Here is a 20,333-nt window from a genome sequence, read left to right on the forward strand (position 1 = left end):
AACTGACAGATTCATTTTTATTATGTTACTTAGGATGGACTCTAGGGGGTTTTACACAGATCATTACACAGCTGCACATTGTGTTGGGGACAGTAAAAGGCTGCTTCCAACGTTATTTTGGAGAATTTGGCAGTAGATCCAACTGGCCTCACAACCGCAGACCATGTGTAACCACGCCAGTCCAGGACCTCCACACCCGGCTTCTTCACCTGCGGGATCGTCTGAGACCAGCCACCCGGACAGCTGATGAAACTGTGGCTTCGCACAACCAAATCATTTCTGCACAAACTGTCAGAAACGTCTCAGGGAAGCTCATCTGTGCACTCGTCAACAACCAAAGTACTTTGAGCAAGTACACTCCAAGAAACGGTACTGTAAGTAAAAACACTACATCCTGAGGGAAGGAAATTGGCAAGCAAAAATCCAGAGTAATAGAGGTACTTTGAAGAAGAAAATAAAGCGCAGATGAAAAGGAGGCGTAAGGAATATCTTCAGGTACTGGGATGATGAGAGGGTCCAGTGTACAGCACCACTTCTGCTGCACTGCAGAACTACATTTATATTGGCCAGGACTACCCTAACACACACACACCACGCACCAAGGAACGAACACACACACACACACACACACACACACCAAGGAACGAACACACACACACACACACACACACACACACACACACCAAGGAACGAACACACACACACACACACCAAGGAACGAACACACACACACACACCAAGGAACGAACACACACACACACCAAGGAACGAACACACACACACACCAAGGAACGAACACACACACACACCAAGGAACGAACACACACACACCAAGGAACGAACACACACACACACACACCAAGGAACGACACACACACACACACACACACACCAAGGAACGAACACACACACACACACACCAAGGAACGAACACACACACACACACCAAGGAACTAACACACACACACACACACACATTTGTCGGCTAGTACATTCTAGGACAATTCAATTGACAAATCTAGCAGTCTCCAGTCCTAACAGAACGATATCCATGCATCCTTGGGTCTTCGGGTGCTTTAGCCCAAGAGTATTCACTGAAGCTCAGTACAGGAAGTAAAGACAGTAGTGGAGATTCATAGCTACTCACCACCATCTCTCACCATAACAGTCTTTTCCCAAATCAATACAACTGCTGTAAAGGCATTTACTCCACTCATCAATAACTGAGGAATGGACTTTTACCAGTGGTGCAAATAAACAATATCTTCCTATGAGCTCAGAAGAAAAACAAAATCAGCCAGGAAATAGACCAAGATTGATGGGTGAGAAAGTGATAGTCGTTGCGTAACGTCTCATTGAAGGTATATTGAAGCTGGTTTCAGGAGCAAAACAGATTTCTTCATGAGGCAGTTCTAGTGTAAGACTATTAGGCAGTGTGTGTGTGTGTTAGCTTATTAGGGCAGCGCTGAAGTGAGAATCCAGTCATTGAAAGATGACTATAGAGATTGTACCTACACACACACACAGCACATCGGGTGTTTGGGACTTGATCCTCTCTGCTACTGTTCTCTTCTTTGTTCCCCTGCCTACAGTATTTTGGCACGAGTCCTGCCTTTCCCACCATCTCCCTTTATTTCTCTCTCTCTCCATTTGTCTCCCTCCACCCCCCCTCCCTCCTCTCCTATCTCCCAGATGGATCGGTTCTCCCCTGCACTGCACTGCAGTATACAGGACTAGCAGCAGCAGAATGAGAAAGAGGAAGGAGAGGCAGACCGGATGACTCACCCTCTGCTCTCACAATGTGCGGCCCTACAGGCACGCTGCAGCCACATCCAGGGAGTCCAAAGCTGCGCCTGCTGCCCCCCCCCCCCACACACACACACACAACTAAATTCCCCATCACAATGGATGCACCATTCCTGAAGTAGACATATCCTAACGCCTCTCCCCACAACGCCTCTCTCTCCTCAACACAAAGACACTAACTACATCCATCCCAGAGCCACCCTGCTAAATGTTACGCATTGCTGCATTACTATGGTCAGGTGGATTATACCGTGGTCCTGAATATATACTAAATATTACACATGAAATCGCAAAAAAACAGCATGTTCTGACATTATTCCATGAGAATAAAATGCCAGAAGGTATCCAACGGCATCCTGGGAATCCACAGCTAAATCTTCCTGAGCTGAAGGGGATTCCCATGTACTGAGTGACCCTGGTCTGCAGTGCTAGTGGCAGCCTTTGGACTGTTCTAACGATGACAGCTAATGATGCGTGTCCTCCAGACACTGTTGATGTACATGGTGTTGTACCCTCTTCCAACTCGACACAGACACAGCAAACACACACAGGCTCAATATGATTGTGATTGTGTGTGGCCTTGCTGCAGTGACCGCTTGCTATTACAGTGGATGGATTCTCTTCCTCGCCAACAAGCCATGGAAAGGGGATTTTCAAGTGAACAAAAGTAAAGGGCAGTCGCGGATGTTTTGTCTCGCTGGCCTCTTGGAGCCCTTTATATTCTAATCAGACGGCACCAAATGTTCTGGAAACACCAGCCTGAGAGGCTGAGAGGAAGACAACAGCTGCTACAGAATATGCTACAGAATCACAATGTCAGAGACTTTATCAGTGTGCCCTTGGCTCAGGGTGGCGTCTACCTGTAACCATAACATTCAACACAGGCAGACGTTTGATACTGGCAGTTAAACAGGTCGAAGGTAGAGCATCAGTACTTTGTTACTGTAAATCAAATACAAGGGAAATAATCATTAAATTACATTCATCAATGCCTTTGTCATCTCTCACATCTATGGTAAACAGCACTCAGATTCATCTTCTTCCTTTAAATAACCACTTTACACCAATCAGCAAAAGATCAATGACACTACCAATCTTCTGATTGGCAGGGAAATGTGAGTGACAGGAGGCAGAGCAAATGCCTTTAAGGGACACCTGTCACAATGCCACACAATAGTCTATGTGCCGGGGTGCTAGGGTCAGTCTGTTATATATGGTGGAATTCTCCTGTCTTGTCTGGTGTCCTGTGTGAATTTAAGTAAGCTCCCTCTAATTCTCTCACCCACCCCTCCCGGCAGGACCATGCCTCAGGACTACCTGGCCTGATGACTCCTTGCTGTCCCCAGTCCACCTGGTCATGCTGCTGAACCAGTTTCAACTGTTCTGCCTGCGGCGATAGAGCCCTGAACTGTTCACCGGACACGCTACCTTGTCCCGCACCTGCTGTTTTCGACTCTCTCTCTACCGCACCTGCTGTCTTGACCTCTGAATGCTCGGCTATGAAAAACCAATTGACATTTACTCCTGAGGTGCTGACCTGTTGCACCCTCTACAACCACTGTGATTATTATTTGACCCTGCTGGTCATCTATGAACATCTTGTAGAACAATCTGACCTTAATGGCCATGTACTCTTATAATCTCCACCCGCCACAGCGAGAAGAGGACTGGCCAACCCTCAGAACCTGGTTCCTCTTTAGGTTTCTTCCTAGGTTCATGCCTTTCTAGGGAGTTTTTCCTAACCATCGTGCTTCTACATCTACTTCGTTATTAAAGATTAGAGCAGAGGTAATCTTAAGTGTACAAAAGTCATGCAAGACCGAATGGTTTTGAAAATGCTGCATACACACTTGAGAGAGACACACTTCTCTTCTAATTGACTACTGTCCATCTCTAATTAGGAGAACCCCGCCTAGTTGGGACCGACTTATTATTTTCTGCCTGAAGGGTGAACTACTGTACAACACAAAAGAGACAGAGAAGAAGAAGTAGGAAAGAACCAGCGCTGCAGTTTCTCAATTCCTCTTGCACTTGTGATTTGCACATAACCTTGCCTCATGTGTGTTCATGCTGTTGTGATACCATATCTGCATGATGATAACAGCCCTAGTCTAAAAGAGATAGTATTCAGTTACAGCGCTACCCACGCTGGACTGATATAGATAAGAGGTTGAATGCACCTCCACGTATTATGTAGAGATGGCTCTGTCTCGGTCACACACACACACACACACTTTCCCAAACAAAAACCCCACACGTTGCTACATGCTGGTACCACAGCTGTTGCTGACAAAGCAGAGCCATGGAAACCCTGTTCTCTACCCTAGGATAAACACTGCCATGTTTTGCACCCGTCCATAGGAGTTACAGAAACACCACCCATCTGTCCTTTATTTGGAGATGTGGAGTTAGTCATTTTGATGATGGCTTTATTACTATCAATCTCTCTACTCATCATCATCTTGAAGTTGTTGTCTATGCTATTCTGATAACTACCATGTGATGGGGGAGCATAGAAATAGAACCGGTCATAGAATTCATATCTGTCATTCAATTTCTACGTGGGGAAACACGTCTGATGTCTTTCATTGACCTGGTTTAGTAGCTCTTAGTGCCACCTGAAATCTAATGAGAAACTGCAGCATCATATCTCAGGAATACACACACACAGTCTTGCTGCAGTCTATCTGTACCACAGTAGCTCTCAGAAGAAGAAAGCACATGAGGCCTGAATCATTTATCAGACACAGCAGTGGAGGGAAAAAAAACGCTGCTTCATTAAGAAGAGTAACTTAACACACAGCGTTCACAACGCTCCACTTTAACCCCTATTGAACAGAGACCTCCATGTTATTTTACTCCTGTTCTCACCCATGTAGCTAAGCCAACCAGATTAGCCAATGGAATAACGTGCCATGTAATAGTGCATAAGAAGATTACAGTAGCCATATCGCTTAGAATCACCAACGTCGACAGCATTAAAATCAACTAAATGTGTTGGAGGCATGACTTTCCCTTCTAACATTTATCTAAAACATCCATCTCTGTACAGCCAAACTCTGCACAGCCAAAGACCCTGCAGACACCTTCTTAAGCTCCCCACCTCCTCTCCTCCTTCCCCCCCTCTCTCTCTCTCCCTCCCTCAGCAGTAGATGTTTTTGAAGGTATTTTTAGTTACCTGTTGGCAGACTATTAGTCTGGCTAAGACCTAACTCTCGAAGTCCTCCTTCAGAGGTCAGAGCTTGGAGTGGCTCTTTGATGTTGTCAGCACAATGTGTTTATAATGAAGGGGTCTGTGATTTTACTGGTTGGTTCTCCTCCGTGTCTTTCTCACTTATGGACAACCACACAGGCCCCGAGCTCCGCCCCCTTCCATTACTACTGTTGGATTTCCATATGCATACATTTGAGAGAACCATTCAAACCCATCACTCAAATTCTGAGCTAAAATTGCATTAACAAACGGCCTCTAGATCAGTATGTCACAGCTCTCCCCTGCTGTGATTCACGTGGATCGCGTCAGCCAGTCTAGCAGACTACTAGTACCATTAGATGCAATGTACTACGGAGCTTCCCTGGGCTAAAAACAGAACATGTCACAAGCAATGTTCTGAGGAGGGCATGATCTGGTGAAGAAGAGGGGTTCCCCTTGGCTAGTGTAACAGAACATGGGGTAGAGCAGGGCTTCCCAACTTTTTCACTCGGGGCTCCCCTTGCAGCATTGGGGAACAGCCAGCATGCGCCACGTCTATTTCTATGGGTACAAGCACTGTTCATGACACAAACTGTTCACACTCCTTTTGGTGGAGAGAATTTTGCAAGTTTAAAGCAAATTTTCTTGCAATTCAATTCTATTGTCATGTCTAATGTGTTTTCATGTGATATGAGTGACTAAAAAAAATAACAATATGAGCTAAAAACCTAAATAAAAAAACCTTCGCTGACATGGGCTACTTGATCTGGACATTTCTGACAAGTTATAAATAGCTCTGTAAGTAATGAAATGACTGACATGAAAAGAGGAAGTGACGATGCACTACCCAATTTAGAAATGTCACCTTGTGCATTCTACTATTCTACTAGCCTAGTTCATGCGTTTCCCCCACAACAAACGTTAGCCTAGTTCATGCGTTTCCCCCACAACAAACGTTAGCCTAGTTCATGCGTTTGCCCCACAACAAACGTTAGCCTAGATCATGTGTTTGCTCCATAACAAACGTTAGCCTAGATCATGTGGGTAGCTGTGGATCAGCAGTAGTCTATGACGTGTGAGAGTCAATCATGCCATGGCTAACATTCAGTATGGGGCCTCTCATCCTACCATGGGAATATAAGGCTGGCATTTGTAGAGCATCTGTTCTCCTCCACACTAACTGATCCTTCTGACTCATAGCTCTCTTTCTCTGTCCCGCTCTCTCGCCTGTTCTTTCTCTCCATTTCCTTCTCCCTCTTTCACTAAGGGAAAAGTTGACGGATGGCGTAACACACACACACACTTTCCTCTATAAATACTCTACATAACACAACCAATTTGGAGAAAAACATCCTAGGCGTGAATCATCCTAATTGCTTCCCAAATCAAAGACGTAATGCAGCCATGTTTCCCAGTGAGCCAGAGAGACTATTTCTCATTGCACCTTATTAAACTTCTCTAGGAAGAGATCATGGATGGATTCATGTCCAGAGAAGGGATGGAGGGAGACTTGGTTGCGTTAACCTTCATGCCTCCTGCTTCCCTCTCCTCTCTCACCAATATTCAATGGACTGCATTGCAGTTGTCCTTGTACAGTGTGTGTGAGAGATTGTGTAAGAGGATGAACAGTGTGTGTGTGTGTGTGTGTGTACACAACTGTTTAAGTGTGTGTACTAAATCCCTCAGTGAAACCAGCAGCTTTTTATGGCCAGTTGTTCCCCACAGAGCCCTGGCCCATAAAGCCTGAGTGAAGAAGGGATAATGCACAGCGTGCAGGAGGGAAATGGAACATAAAATATACACAGCAAAGCATCTGCTACATAATCACACAGGCAAGGCAGGGTCTGATGGGTAATTAGCCATGAGCATTAGCTCTGGTCAATGTCGGGTCAGTTAATATTCCCGGGACATCCAGTACAATAATGTTCTGGATCATTGCAGCTGTTAGAACTGATTTCAGATCAGGTCACTGGACCTTAACCACTATGAGCCAAAGCCACAAAAGGTGACCCTGGATCAGATGTAAACCTTCAAAGGAACAATATACACTTTTGACCTTTTAGAGATTGGTGCTTTGTCTTGTAACCAGAACGAACACATATTAAAAACATCTACCAAATGACATCTTATTGGTCACATACACATGGTTAGCAGATGTTAATGTGAGTGTAGCAAAATGCTTCTAGTTCTGACAGTGCAGTAATAACTAACAAGTAATCTAACAATTCCACAATAACTACCTAATACACACAAATCTAAAAGGGGTGAATGAGAATATTTACATATAAATATATGGATGAGCGATGGCCGAGCAGCATAGGCAAGGTGCAATAGATGGCATAAAATACAGTATATACATATGATGAGTAATGTAAGATATGTAAACATTATAAAAGTGGCATTGTTTAAAGAGACTAGTGATCCATTTATTAAAGTGGTCAGTGATTGGGTCTCAATGTAGGCAGCAGCCTCTCTGAGTTAGTGATTGCTGTTTAACAGTCTGAAGGCCTTGAGATAGAAGCTGTTTTTCAGTCTCTTGGTCCCAGCTTTGATGCACCTGTACTGACCTCGCCTTCTGGATGATAGCGGGGTGAACAGGCAGTGGCTCGGGTGGTTGTTGTCCTTGATCTTTTTGGCCTTCCTGTGACATTGGGTGCTGTAGCTGTCCTGGAAAGGCAGGTAGTTTGCTCCTGGTGATGTGTTGTGCAGACCTCACTACCCTCTGGAGAGCCCTGCGGTTGAGGGAGGAGCAGATGTCGTAACAGGCTGTGATGCAGCCCGACAGGATGCTCTCAATTGTGCATCTGTAAAAGTTTGTCAGGGTTTTTGGTGACAAGCTAAATTTCTTCAGCCTCCTGAGGTTGAAGAGGCGCTGTTGCGTCTTCTTCACCACGCTGTCTGTGTGGGTGGACCATTTCAGATTGTCAGTGATGTGTACGCCAAGAAACTTAAAACTTTCCACCTTCTCCACTACTGTCCCTTCGATGTGGATAGGGGGGTGCTCCCTCTGCTGTTTTCTGAAGTCCACGATCATCTCCTTTGTTTTGTTGATGTTGAGTGTGAGGTTATTTTCCTGACACCGCACTCCGAGTGCCCTCACCTCCTCCATGTAGGCCGTCTCGTCGTTGTTGGTGATCAAGCCCACTGCTGTTGTGTCGTCTGCAAACTTGATGATTGAGTTGGAGGCGTACATGTCCACACAGTCGTGGGTGAACAGGGAGTACAGGAGGGGGGCTGAGCACGCACCCTGGTGGGGTCCCAGTGTTGAGGGTCAGCCAAGTGGAGACCCCACTCATAAGCCCCTCCCCCCTCCTTAGGCCTGTTCATCCACCCATCTTCCCCACTGATCTCCTCTGTCAGGGGACAGGCATAACATTTGCTGTCAGATGAATAGAGGGAGCCCTGCTGTCACTGCATGGGAGACTGAGTGCAGCATGCAGAGTGTGTGTGTGTAAAGAGAGCTCCTACTATACCTCCTGGGGTTTATACACTCATATAGGCCCTCTGCTGTAGGAACCAACGATGTATGACTACATCTGTATGTCTATGGTGACACACACACACTCTGGGTGCTCCAAGGTCAAAGCTAAAGGGAGAGATAAGGTTTCCCACTGTGACAGTGACAGACAGTTCCCTCCTTCAGGTGACTGACCACAACTACATCACTATTCTACCCAGACATGGCTTGGCTACTTCTACCACAAAACCATGACACGAGGATATTTGTACATCTCACTGTTTCTCTAAGTAGTAGTACATATACTCTGACAGGTAGAAACTGCCTTATAATACATTAGAAACCATTAACTTGCATCATTCATTGGTAAGACATGGCATGTGGCGTAACAGTTATGGGACACAATGTTCAAAGTGTATTGAACATGAACCGAATGTTGAGATCGAAGCAGCTGACATTCAGTGACCTGTTACTGTGCATTTGACAGTATTAATTGACTGTATGATTCAGTCATTGTCTTTGCTTGTCTCTTAACAAGTGACTGCACATAGAAATATAGCTGGATGACTGTCAGCTGATGACTAATGTCATGGGGTGTGTGTGTGTGTGTGTGTGTGTGTGTGGTGTACTAAACCAGTGTGAGAGAGGACAGGTGCCTTGTTTAGACTTGACAGTTCATGCTGTTCTGATCATAGAGTTCTGATCATAGAGTTCTGATCATGGAGTTCTGATCATAGAGTTCTGATCATGGTGTTCTGATCATAGAGTTCTGATCATGGAGTTCTGATCATAGAGTTCTGATCATAGAGTTCTGATCATGCTGTTCTGATCATAGAGTTCTGATCATGGAGTTCTGATCATAGAGTTCTGATCATGCTGTTCTGATCATAGAGTTCTGATCATGGAGTTCTGATCATAGAGTTCTGATCATGGAGTTCTGATCATAGAGTTCTGATCATGGAGTTCTGATCATAGAGTTCTGATCATGCTGTTCTGATCATAGAGTTCTGATCATGGAGTTCTGATCATAGAGTTCTGATCATGGAGTTCTGATCATGGAGTTCTGATCATAGAGTTCTGATCATAGAGTTCTGATCATGCTGTTCTGATCATAGAGTTCTGATCATGGAGTTCTGATCATAGAGTTCTGATCATAGAGTTCTGATCATGCTGTTCTGATCATGCTGTTCTGATCATGGAGTTCTGATCATAGAGTTCTGATCATGGAGTTCTGATCATGGAGTTCTGATCATGGAGTTCTGATCATGCTGTTCTGATCATAGAGTTCTGATCATGGAGTTCCGAACGTGTCAGGCATCTACATGAAACATATCTACTGTGTCCACAGTGTCCGGATTCCCTTTTCCAGAGCTATATTCATATGCCAGTATTCACTCTACAAAACAGTAGAATAGGCTAAATATGATAACACAACAACTGATGGCAGTAGCTAACTACTGTAGCTAACTACTGTAGCTAACTAGCCAGCTAACCTCTGTAGCTAGCCAGCAAGCTAGCAAACAACACTACAAGGATGGCAAACAGGTTAGCATAACTACCAAACAAAAAAATAGTTTTTCTAAATATTAGCTTGCTGGCTAGCATTTATAAGGCCAGCAAACATGTTCCTCACACGCAAGGAACGCATTTCCTCCAACGGTTATAATGACAATGTGCGTCTCGGTGCCAAAACACACGTTTTCTGGAGACTTGTGGTAGGAGTGCTGATGACGTCGCCCGCTGTATGGGCTTCGGTGGCCTGACTGCATCCAGACTGAGGAGAAATCCACACACAATGCAGCCCTGACCAGCTCCTGAAGTGGTCAGACAGATCTGAACACAATCACACCACAAAGCCACTTTTGTGTGTCTAGGCACGTCTTTTCAATGTGATCTTTGTATTCTGATAGCAGAAGTCACATGTAAATGTCAAGTGTAGACATGGCCAGAGTGACAGGGTGACCCAGCCCAGAGCTGATTGATGCTGAGAGCACATGTCACCCTGCACGCCAACGCACACCCCCGCAAACTCTCCAGGGAGGTTAAACCCAGCTTGAATATAAAATGTAAGCCCTTCAGTTAGACACACTCAGGGCTAGTGCAGAACACGTCTTTGGACATCAATTAGGCTGGACTGAACCATGGTGAGCAGGGCGGTTTAAGGGGACTGGCCAATGGGGCGCACAGACAGTTCCCAATGGTGTCTTAGATGGTCCAAAGTGATTAAAACCTCATTAGCTATAGTGTATTTTTAAACCAGTAAAAACACTAAACAGAGATTGGGATGGCCCTAAACCATATTGCAGTGTGTAGATGCGTCCATCCTTTTCAACCACCTGGATGCATTACAATTATACATAAATTACGGATCATTTCACACATTGTACAGATATAAGATATCGGTTTTCTGCATCAGCAGCAAGTTGGAGAAAGCTCCCCGGGAGGAATTAGATTCAGTAGGCCTAACTCTAGACAGTTTGTCAGGACAGTTAGAGGCCGGTCGTGAGATGCCCGGTTTTAGAGGGCGGCGAGGTCAACCTGCACAACCGTTATGGGAGGATTTCAACCAGGACGCACTTAACGGTTACATAACAGCGCTTTAATAATGCACTGGTCTACTAGCCCTTATGGTAAAAATAACAACCAGATAATAACGTTATTCGTTGTTCCAAGCTGGAGTTTTTCCCCGGTACAGGCGGAACGTCATGTGAAGTGGAAAAGGTGTACCCATCATCACATTTTCAGACCATCTGTACTGTACCGACGGTCTGTGATGTAGACCAACGGTCAGTGCTATCCGGTATCCTTGGGACGTCCCTACACTAAACCCTAATCTTAACCTAAACCATTTAAAACATGTCATTTTCCAATCCGCTAGGGACATCCCATGGATCCCGGATAGCACGGACCATAGAGCAAAGGATTATCGTGAAAACAATTCCCATGTTGTTCTTTTGACCTGAAATCACTCTCTGCATAGAATGTCAAAGGTTAATTTATCACTCTCTCTGCACGTTTCAGAGGGATAAGAATGAAGCGGCCCGTGGCGCATTGCTGCGTCGCGCCAGTCCTTTTAATGTCATTCATTAGGGGATTCGAGCGCCATTGAAGGGATACGTGCAGTGCAGTTGTGGTAGGAAGATCAAATTCCTCACAATAATCCGTGTTAACATTGACGCAACCACGAATATGCTACAAACGGTCTACCGTGGAAAAACGCTGCGCATAACTAATGAGGCAGATACCGTTATGTTATCCTTTCAACGCCACCCTCACACAGCATTAACCAGCAATCACGAAAGCCCTTGACATTCTCAATGCATCTACACGATAAGGCTACATATATCCAAAAGGCACGACAATGTCCTGTATTATTTGAATTAGCAATGCGGCTTACCTGAGTAGCTTTGTGGAACTGTTTCTTAAACCCTGCTACAGACATGGCTCCTGCTGCTGCTTTACACGACGATTCTAGATTGATTACGAGCTGATGTGGGATTGTTTTGCAGGAATCTCTGCTCCTAATTGCGTGGGATGATATTGCTTCCGAGGAAAACCCCTCCGTATTGCTCTTAACTATTGGGAATCTCCTTTGAGCGGGGGCCGTGATCAGTGATCAGCATAGTCTACCGAATGTCAAACCCACATGTACGACACGCCAGTGACGTCGGCGCTCCGCAACCAGGCTCGTTTTTAAAGCAGCAGCGTAGGCTTTAGAGTTGGCCAGTCTATCTACCGCTGCACGACAACGCATGTTAAAACGGGCACACGCTGTAATCACGCCATTTTAAATGAGGAGAGTGTGGCGAATAAGGGGATATACGCGCTAAATCGGGACGTGACATGGCAGACAAGTATGAAAAAGCAAACTGACACGAAGGGAATTACATCACTTGAAGCTAGAATCAAGAATCGACCTTTCATTCCTATTTTAATAGCCTACGAAATCCAAAAAGAACAATGTGCATTACAACCTTGTCAAGACATTGACATACACCACAGATTAAAAAGGCATGTAGACTATCAGACATTGTATCCGCGGTAGCTATGAGTTGGGAGTTTCAGCACCAAGTACGTAGCCGGTTCTAGCACCATGGACAGCGACCAACATGGGCGCTCTAGCAGGAACGTTTGGGGACACAGAGCTAAAGGTCCTTTCCTAGTTAACACATGAAATAGATTCGACACTTATGACTACAATCCAACTGAAGTCTTAAAGGTCAAGCTTAAGAACAACAATGAATACACATAAAACATACATGACTTCAAAAGTTGAGCCTATTCAATCTAAACTTAATTCCAATAATTATACGACTAAAAAATCAAATGTGTTCACACATATTGAATAGCCTAATACACCTAGCCTACACACCATCCGGCCATCACATTATTCTTGGCTGCAAACTATCAAAAAGTAGCCTAGCTATGGTCCTTAAATGAACACTGAGCTGAAGAAGCTTCACATTTTTACAGCTCAGCCCTTCGGCGCCAGATGGCAGGCTGATAGTTGCATTTTGGCAACCAGTTTGCGATGCATCCAATATGGACAATATCACAGCCCTGGAAGAGGGCCCAAGCTAACTGTTGATATCTAGCTATAAAATCACACGCTGTGCGGCTGGAGGCTCTTGCGATAGGTAACTTATGACATAGATATTGGTGGAAATGAAAGACTTGGCTTATATGCCTGCCCTGGAAATGAGTAGCGTTCATTCTTGTGTAAGTATATAATGTCAGTTCAATTTACTCATTGCTTTCTTCCCACTGTTCATTGACTATCTCTAATACAGAACTCAAGTAGCTCTATGGTTGTTGGTGAACAGCCTCAAAGTGTAACAATAACATTCTATTACTGATTAATTGCTCATTTTTGCAAGCTGAAGCCATATTATGCATTTTCTGAGTCGGTGTTGCGAGGTCTAGAGAGATCGTTGTGAGAGAGAGAGAGAGAGAGAGAGAGAGAGAGAGAGAGAGAGAGAAGAGTAATATTGAGTGTGATAAACACTATTACTCACACACTAATAAACAACATGGGGTATGATTCATGGTGATACGTGTGAATAATGCAGAAGCAGGTAATTAGTGGCATGGAGGCGCCGGTGTGACTCAAATCAATTTCATTCGTCCAACAAATGTGAACACAACATTCGACTCGCCTGTAGGCTTAGGCCCAAACCGGCATACAAAGTAGTTTGTTTGTCAATGCCAGTACAGGCGGGCCAGTCTTTCCTATGGGAAATAGGGCCATCATGTGGACAACAACCCAAAGTGCATTTATTTAAAAAACATGACTGTCTGGCACTGTGTATTTCTTTCAGAACTACTGTATAAGACTGTATTGCCGCCACCTTGTGGTCAAATGGTATACACATGGTAAGGTCCAAACGCTAAAATACATGTCTGCCTGAATGATAAAGTACATTGTCTTGGTGCCACCTTGTGGTCAAATGGTAGCCATACATATAATAATTAGGCGCACAGCGAATGAACAATGGACAGAAGAAGCATCTACACTTTAATTAACATGCCACTGGAAGCAGTGGCGATTTTAGCATGTATTTGTTTGACGTATGCCAGCAAAGCCACTATACAATACAACACTAAACAATTCATTAATGGTGACAAACGGTGCCCACAAACTGTTAAGGCCAACATAAAGCTGTCCCAACAGCAGAGCTTTCTTTTCAGGACAATGGAGTGAATCCTTACCACGCTACACCTGGCTATCAGCGGAGCCTTGTCTGTCAGCGAAACAATTCATTCAGCCTCATTTACTGCCTTAAACAAAACATAGCTGATATGGCTGACTTGCTTAAACAAACATGGTTTCTACTGACAATTGAGATGTACAAACTATGGCATAAGGGAACAATGAGCGGATAAGAGGCAATCTGTAATTTCGATAAAGACATTAATGAGCGAGCTAGGACTGACGTAGTCAATATAACTATTTGTTCAGCACTTTTGAAATGTACAGCGCCAGAATTCAGAACATGGGCCGTTCTTACAGTGTTCTCCCAATACACGAAGTCAGAACCGTATGATAAATAAAGGGGGCATATAAGGAGACAATGAAAGCTCTTACAATATTCGATGATGACATTTCACTAAAACAGGCTATAGGCTACATGTGCACCACCAAGTCAGAACAGTAGGCAAAGTTATGAGGGGGAAAGGGACGAAATTATTAGGGTGAGGCACATGGGCTACTAACAGCTTACTACACAACATACACTAAGTATTACTTTCTTAGCCTCAGTATACATATTTCCCTGGCATATTACATAATTTATGCAGCAGTATACAATACATTTTTGGGCGCGTTGTGCTGTGCTCACTTGAACAGGAAGGTGGCGCGGCGGTCCTTCTTGTGGGAAAATTTGGCAGTCTGGCATTCTATGGACTTATGGTGCTTTCAAAACTACTGGGAACTCAGAAAAAAACAAGGTCGACTCATGACCTCAATGATCTTCAGGTCGGAACTCTAGAAAGAGGCTGAGTTACCGACTTGAAATTCCGAGTTGGATGACTGTTCAAAACTTATTTTCCCAGTCGGAGCTCATTTTTTTCAGAGTTCCCAGTTGTCTTGAACTCACTGAAGTCTGAGTTTCCAGTTGTCTTGAACTCACTGAAGTCTGAGTTTCCAGTTGTTTTGAACGGGGCAGAAGTCATGACGGATTGACAGCATGGCCAATATATTCAACCTTTTCTGGCCCATGGTGTTGCGTGTGAATGTTTACCCTTTTAATCTTGGAAAAGAGACCCTTAAACCCAGACTTGGACCACACACCCTCTCCATCCAATAGCAGGGAGGGGAAGCAAAATAGTGATTGCTTTGATTCATGATGATGACTGTTAGCTAAGACTTTGAAAGTACGATGTTGACATGATCAGTCCAAAGAAGCTACTCTAGATATAACGTGATTTGACGTCATTTTATCTGTGGCCAATGACCTTGAGCCTTCTTGGATGGGTGCTTCTAATGTAAATCTATGGCTGCACCCATCGGGGCTTTAACTTTCTAGCTCTCCCTGTAGACTGAGGTTGCGGTGAAGTAGTGTTCCCATGAGTGACAGAACACTGAGCCAATCACGGCGCAATCAGAGAAGATGACCAACCCCTACACTCTGTATTTTCCGCTGGCTGCCCCACCGCCACAGAATGCACTGAGCTAGGCTGAAACAACTGCATTTTGGAGCTGCATTACTCAAGAAAGCAGAAAAAGAGACCATGTTTGTATGCAGCTTTATTAACTCAAAATTATATATTTTAAAGTGTTTGCAAACTGATATGTGACACGTATTAATGCCAAAATAACATGCAAAACAGGCAAAAAAATAAATATAATAAATATATATATATTTTTTTTAGCTAAACGTATGGGGCTCAAAACAGGTGGGGCTCTGCCCTGAACGACAGGTCGCCAATCCACTGGAGTATAAATTCAGATCCAGACAAAGTAGTTACTAATCCTTCAATAGAAAAGCATACTATACATCACTACATTACAGCTGAAGATGACATCATAGAACTAAACAATAGCTAAAAGAGAGACAGTATCAGTGATATATCAACCTCATCTGTCAGCCACCTGAATGCAGTTGTCCTGAATGAGTAGTACTGGTCAGTGGCTTCAGCTCTGATAAAGTGCTGTATCCCACGGCCGAGTGAGCAGTGTGTGTGTGTGTGTATGTGTGTCTCCCAGACCTCCAGTGGAGATCTCTTTCCGTTTGTCATCTCGAGCCCATAAATCTTACCTGGAGACAGATGGAGAGAGGCCAGGCCAAAGTGAAAAGGTAGATCATTTCTTCTCTCCACACAACTGACCAATTGCAGTGGCTGTAACTCTATCATCTAAGGGAGGAAAAGGTGGAAATAAACGACAAAGACAAAATCTCCTTTAAGTGGTGTGTTGGTTGTTTTGAGCCAGTTTTTCTCCCGATAAGGTGAGTGTGACTGCTGATCACTGCTCCATACAGACAAAACACACCCACGGCTGGTCCCTCTTGTTATTAGAGAGGTTATACCACTATAAGAGGTTAATCCTTACACACCTTATTGTTCCATCCCACTCAAACATGCTGATGTACCTTGGTCAAGACAAGAGGGTGTGGTTTATCATGAGCCTACAAATCTTACCCCTCCCCCCTCTTCCCCTCTATCCCACTCAAACATGCTAATGTACCTTGAGGTTCATTATTAGGCCTACACACCTTCTCCCCTCTCCTCACCCCCCCACCCCACAAAAAACATGCTAACGTACCTGTGCTCATCTAATTGGTCCCACAGATGCTCGGCTGCTCCACCTGTGTTCACGGGAAGCCTCCAGTCAGTCCTGTGGTCGGCCCCGCCATTGTGTGCGCGCCCTAATGTTATGCAAACAAACAATCCTTTGTTGTTTGGGCTCCTCGTGCTCTTTGCCCACCACTGAGCGAAAGTGGGGGAGCGAGAGAGAACGAAGAAAGATGGAGAGAGAGATGGGGGCCTGAATTCATTACCATGATTACCTGAGGTGTGTGTGTGTGTGTGTGTGTGGGCACCGTTACCCCCTGTAACGATAACTTCAGCCATTCGCTAATGAGGGCTTGGGAAAGTTAGTGAAGGCGGAGGGCTGCTTTGAGGTGCTTCAGCCCCAGACCAAAGTGTACACTGCACAAGAGACAGGAGAAAACAAAGGAAAAATATTTATATATATGCTTCTATTTGTGCTGCAAATGTTTTATTTGCATATCCCAACTCCCCCTGAGACACCTACAGGGTCCCTGGAGCAATTGGGGTTAAGTGCCTTGCTCAAGGGCACAGCGGCAGGTTTCACCAGGATTCGAACCAGTGACCTTTCGGTTCCTGGCCCAATGATCTAACCTGGAGGTTATACCTGCTGCCCCAAGCAGCTATGATCAATGAAGAACCAAGTAGCAAGAATGTTATTGTGTGTGTGTGTGTGTGTGGGCCATCACCTGCAAGAAAAAAAGACAATAGACAAGGTTAGGTTAGGGGTCTTATAGCCTGGTTAAACCAGACTGAATGCTGCACTTACCATTGAAGTGAAACAATGAGCACAGTGTTCAATATGATTTAACCAGGCTAGGAATGTTAGGCTTAGTCAGACAGAAATACATGTACAGTGCATTTGGAAAGTATTCAGACTCCGTGACTTTTTCCAAAAATGTTTACGTTACAGCCTTATTCTAAAATTGATTCAATAGTTTTTTCCCGTCATCAATCTACACACAATACCTCATAATGACAAAGCAAAAACAGTTTTTTATTTTTTTTGCAAATTTATAGTAAAATAAACTGAAATATCACATTTACAAGTATTCAGACCCTTTACTCAGTACTTTGTTGAAGTACCTTTTTAGCAGCGATTACAGCCTTGAGTATTCTTGGGTATGACACACTTGTATTTTTTGAGTTTCTCCCATTCTTCTTTGCAGATCCTCTCAAGCTCTGTCAGGTTAGATGGGTAGCGTCGCTTCACAGCTATTTTCAGGTCTCTCCAGAGATGTTCGATCGGGTTCAAGTCCGGGCAACTCAAGGACATTCAGAGACTTGTCCCGAAGCCACTCCTGCGTTGTCTTGGCTGTGTGCTTAGGGTCGTTGTCCTGTTGGAAAGTGAACCTTCGCCACAGTCAGGAGTCCTGAGTGATCTGGAGCAGGTTTTCATCAAGGACCGCTCTTACTTTGCTCCGTTCATCTTTCCCTCGATCCTGACTAGTCTCTGTAACGTGTACGCTAATAATCAGGTTGCAAGTATAGGGAGTGAATTTAATAAATAAACGAACATGGAACAAAACAAGAAACACGAGTAGCGTACAGACATGAAACATATAAACAGAAACAATAACGCCTCAGGAAAGAACCAAGGGGAGTGACAGGTATAGGGGAGGTCATCAGGAAGGTGATGGAGTCCAGGTGCGCGTAACGATGGTGACAGTTGTGGGTAATAATGAGTAAACTGCCTGAGAGGTGCGGGAACCTGTCGAGCCAGCTGAGGCATGGGAGCCCGACGAGCCGGCTGAGGCATGGGATCCCGATGAGCCAGCTGAGGCATGGAAGCCTGATGAGCCAGCTGAGGTATGGGAGCCTGTCGAGCCGGCTGAGGCATGGGAGCCTGTCGAGCCGGCTGAGGCATGGGAGCCTGTCGAGCCGGCTGAGGTATGGGAACCTGTCGAGCCGGCTGAGGCATGGGAACCTGTCGAGCCGGCTGAGGCATGGGAACCTGTCGAGCCGGCTGAGGCATGGGAGCCTGTCGAGCTGGCTGAGGTATGGGAGCCTCTCGAGCCAGCTGAGGCATGGAAGCCTGACGAGCCAGCTGAGGCATTGAAACCTGACAAGCTAGCTGAAGCATCCACGGTAGCTTCAGCAGCCGCCCTTGGACCCAACATCACCAGTAAAAAAAACAAAAAAAAGCCCTGTTGCTTCCCTTTGGTGAGGCTTTATTCTGTAACTAGTACGCTAATAATAAGGAAGCAAGTACAGGGAGTGAATTTAATAAATAAACGAACATGGAACAAAACAAGATACACAAATCCTCCAGACGTAACTCTTGGCATTCAGGCCAAAACTTTCATCAAACCAGAGAATCTTGTTTCTCATGGTCTGAGAGTCTTTAGATGCCTTTTGGCAAACTCCAAGCAAGCAGCCTGTCATGTGCCTTTTACTGAGGAGTGGCTTTCGTCTGGCCACTCTACATAAAGACCTGATTGGTGAAGTGCTGCAGAGATGGTTGTCCTTCTGGAAGATTTTCCCATCTCCACAGAGGAACTCTGGAGCTCTGTCTGAGTGACCATCGGGTTCTTGGTCACCTCCCTGACCGAGGCCCTTCTCCCCCGATTGCTCAGTTTGGCCAGGCAACCAGTTCTAGGAAGAGTCTTGGTGGTTCCAAACTTCTTCCATTTAAGAATGATGGACTTTGTTCTTGGGAACATTCAATGCTGCAGACATTTTTTGGTACCCTTCCCCAGATCTGTGCCTCGCCACAATCCTGTCTCGGAGCTCTACGACAATTCCTTCAACGTCATGGCTTGGTTTTCGCTCTGACATGCACTGTCAACTGTGGGTTCTTATATAGACAGATATGTGCCTTTCCAAATCATGTCCAATCAATTGAATTTACCACAGGTGGACTCCAATCAAGTTGTAGAAACATCTCAAGGATGATAAATGGAAACAGGATGCACCTGAGCTCAATTTCAAGTCTCTTAGCAAAGGGTCTGAATACTTAAGTAAATAAGGTATTTCAGGTTTTATTTTTAATAAATTACAAAAAAATTCAAAAAACTGTTTTCACTTTGTCATTATGGGGTATTGTGTGTAGATTGATGAGTAAAACTTTTATTTAAAACATTTTAGAATAAGGCTGTAACGTAACAAAATGTGGTAAAAGTCAAGGGGTCTAAATACTTTCCGATAGCACTGTACATGGTACTATATAAAAATGTTGCTCGTTAATCAATCATACTTAAACAAAAACATGAGCAATATATTTCCATTGTAGATATAATGAAAGACTGGTGAAGTAGCTATCGGAGTCACTCACTAAGACGAAACCCACGGAGAAAGTCTCCAGCCAAACCAAGACCAGTCCAGGGGTGCATCTCATTCTCAACAGTTCCTCTCCTCGTCTCCTCTCTTTCACCTGCAGTAATCTAGAACCCCACAGAGCCAATAAAATGAAAGGAAACCAGTTTTGGAAGCCAAGTCGGCCTTCTGATATCTCTCCAATAGGAGGAAACCCCAAGAGGGATTTGATCGTGCTCTCCAGATGAAACATCATGATCAGTATCTCTTCTCTAGTACAGAGATCATATAAACTCATCACTGATCTATCTAATAGTTGAGCAAGTCCCCTATCCACTCCACAGAAGACAGACA

At 44.6% G+C, this 20,333-nt stretch overlaps 1 protein-coding gene across 8 annotated transcripts in view; it reads right to left on the minus strand.

The window, feature by feature from the left end:
• LOC106610268 (endophilin-A1) overlaps nucleotides 1–12,150 on the minus strand; it is a 59,684-nt gene extending 47,534 nt beyond the window's left edge. For all 8 annotated transcript variants that reach the window (XM_045722844.1, XM_045722842.1, XM_045722838.1 and 5 more), the window contains exon 1: nucleotides 11,854–12,150. In XM_045722844.1, the coding sequence (XP_045578800.1) occupies nucleotides 11,854–11,898 (45 nt within the window). In that variant the 5' untranslated portion in view covers nucleotides 11,899–12,150. The remainder of the gene's footprint in view (nucleotides 1–11,853) is intronic.
• Between the last annotated feature and the right edge of the window lie 8,183 nt (nucleotides 12,151–20,333).

Source organism: Salmo salar, chromosome ssa08 (genome assembly GCF_905237065.1).
Source record: "Salmo salar chromosome ssa08, Ssal_v3.1, whole genome shotgun sequence".
Classification (NCBI taxonomy): domain Eukaryota; kingdom Metazoa; phylum Chordata; class Actinopteri; order Salmoniformes; family Salmonidae; genus Salmo; species Salmo salar.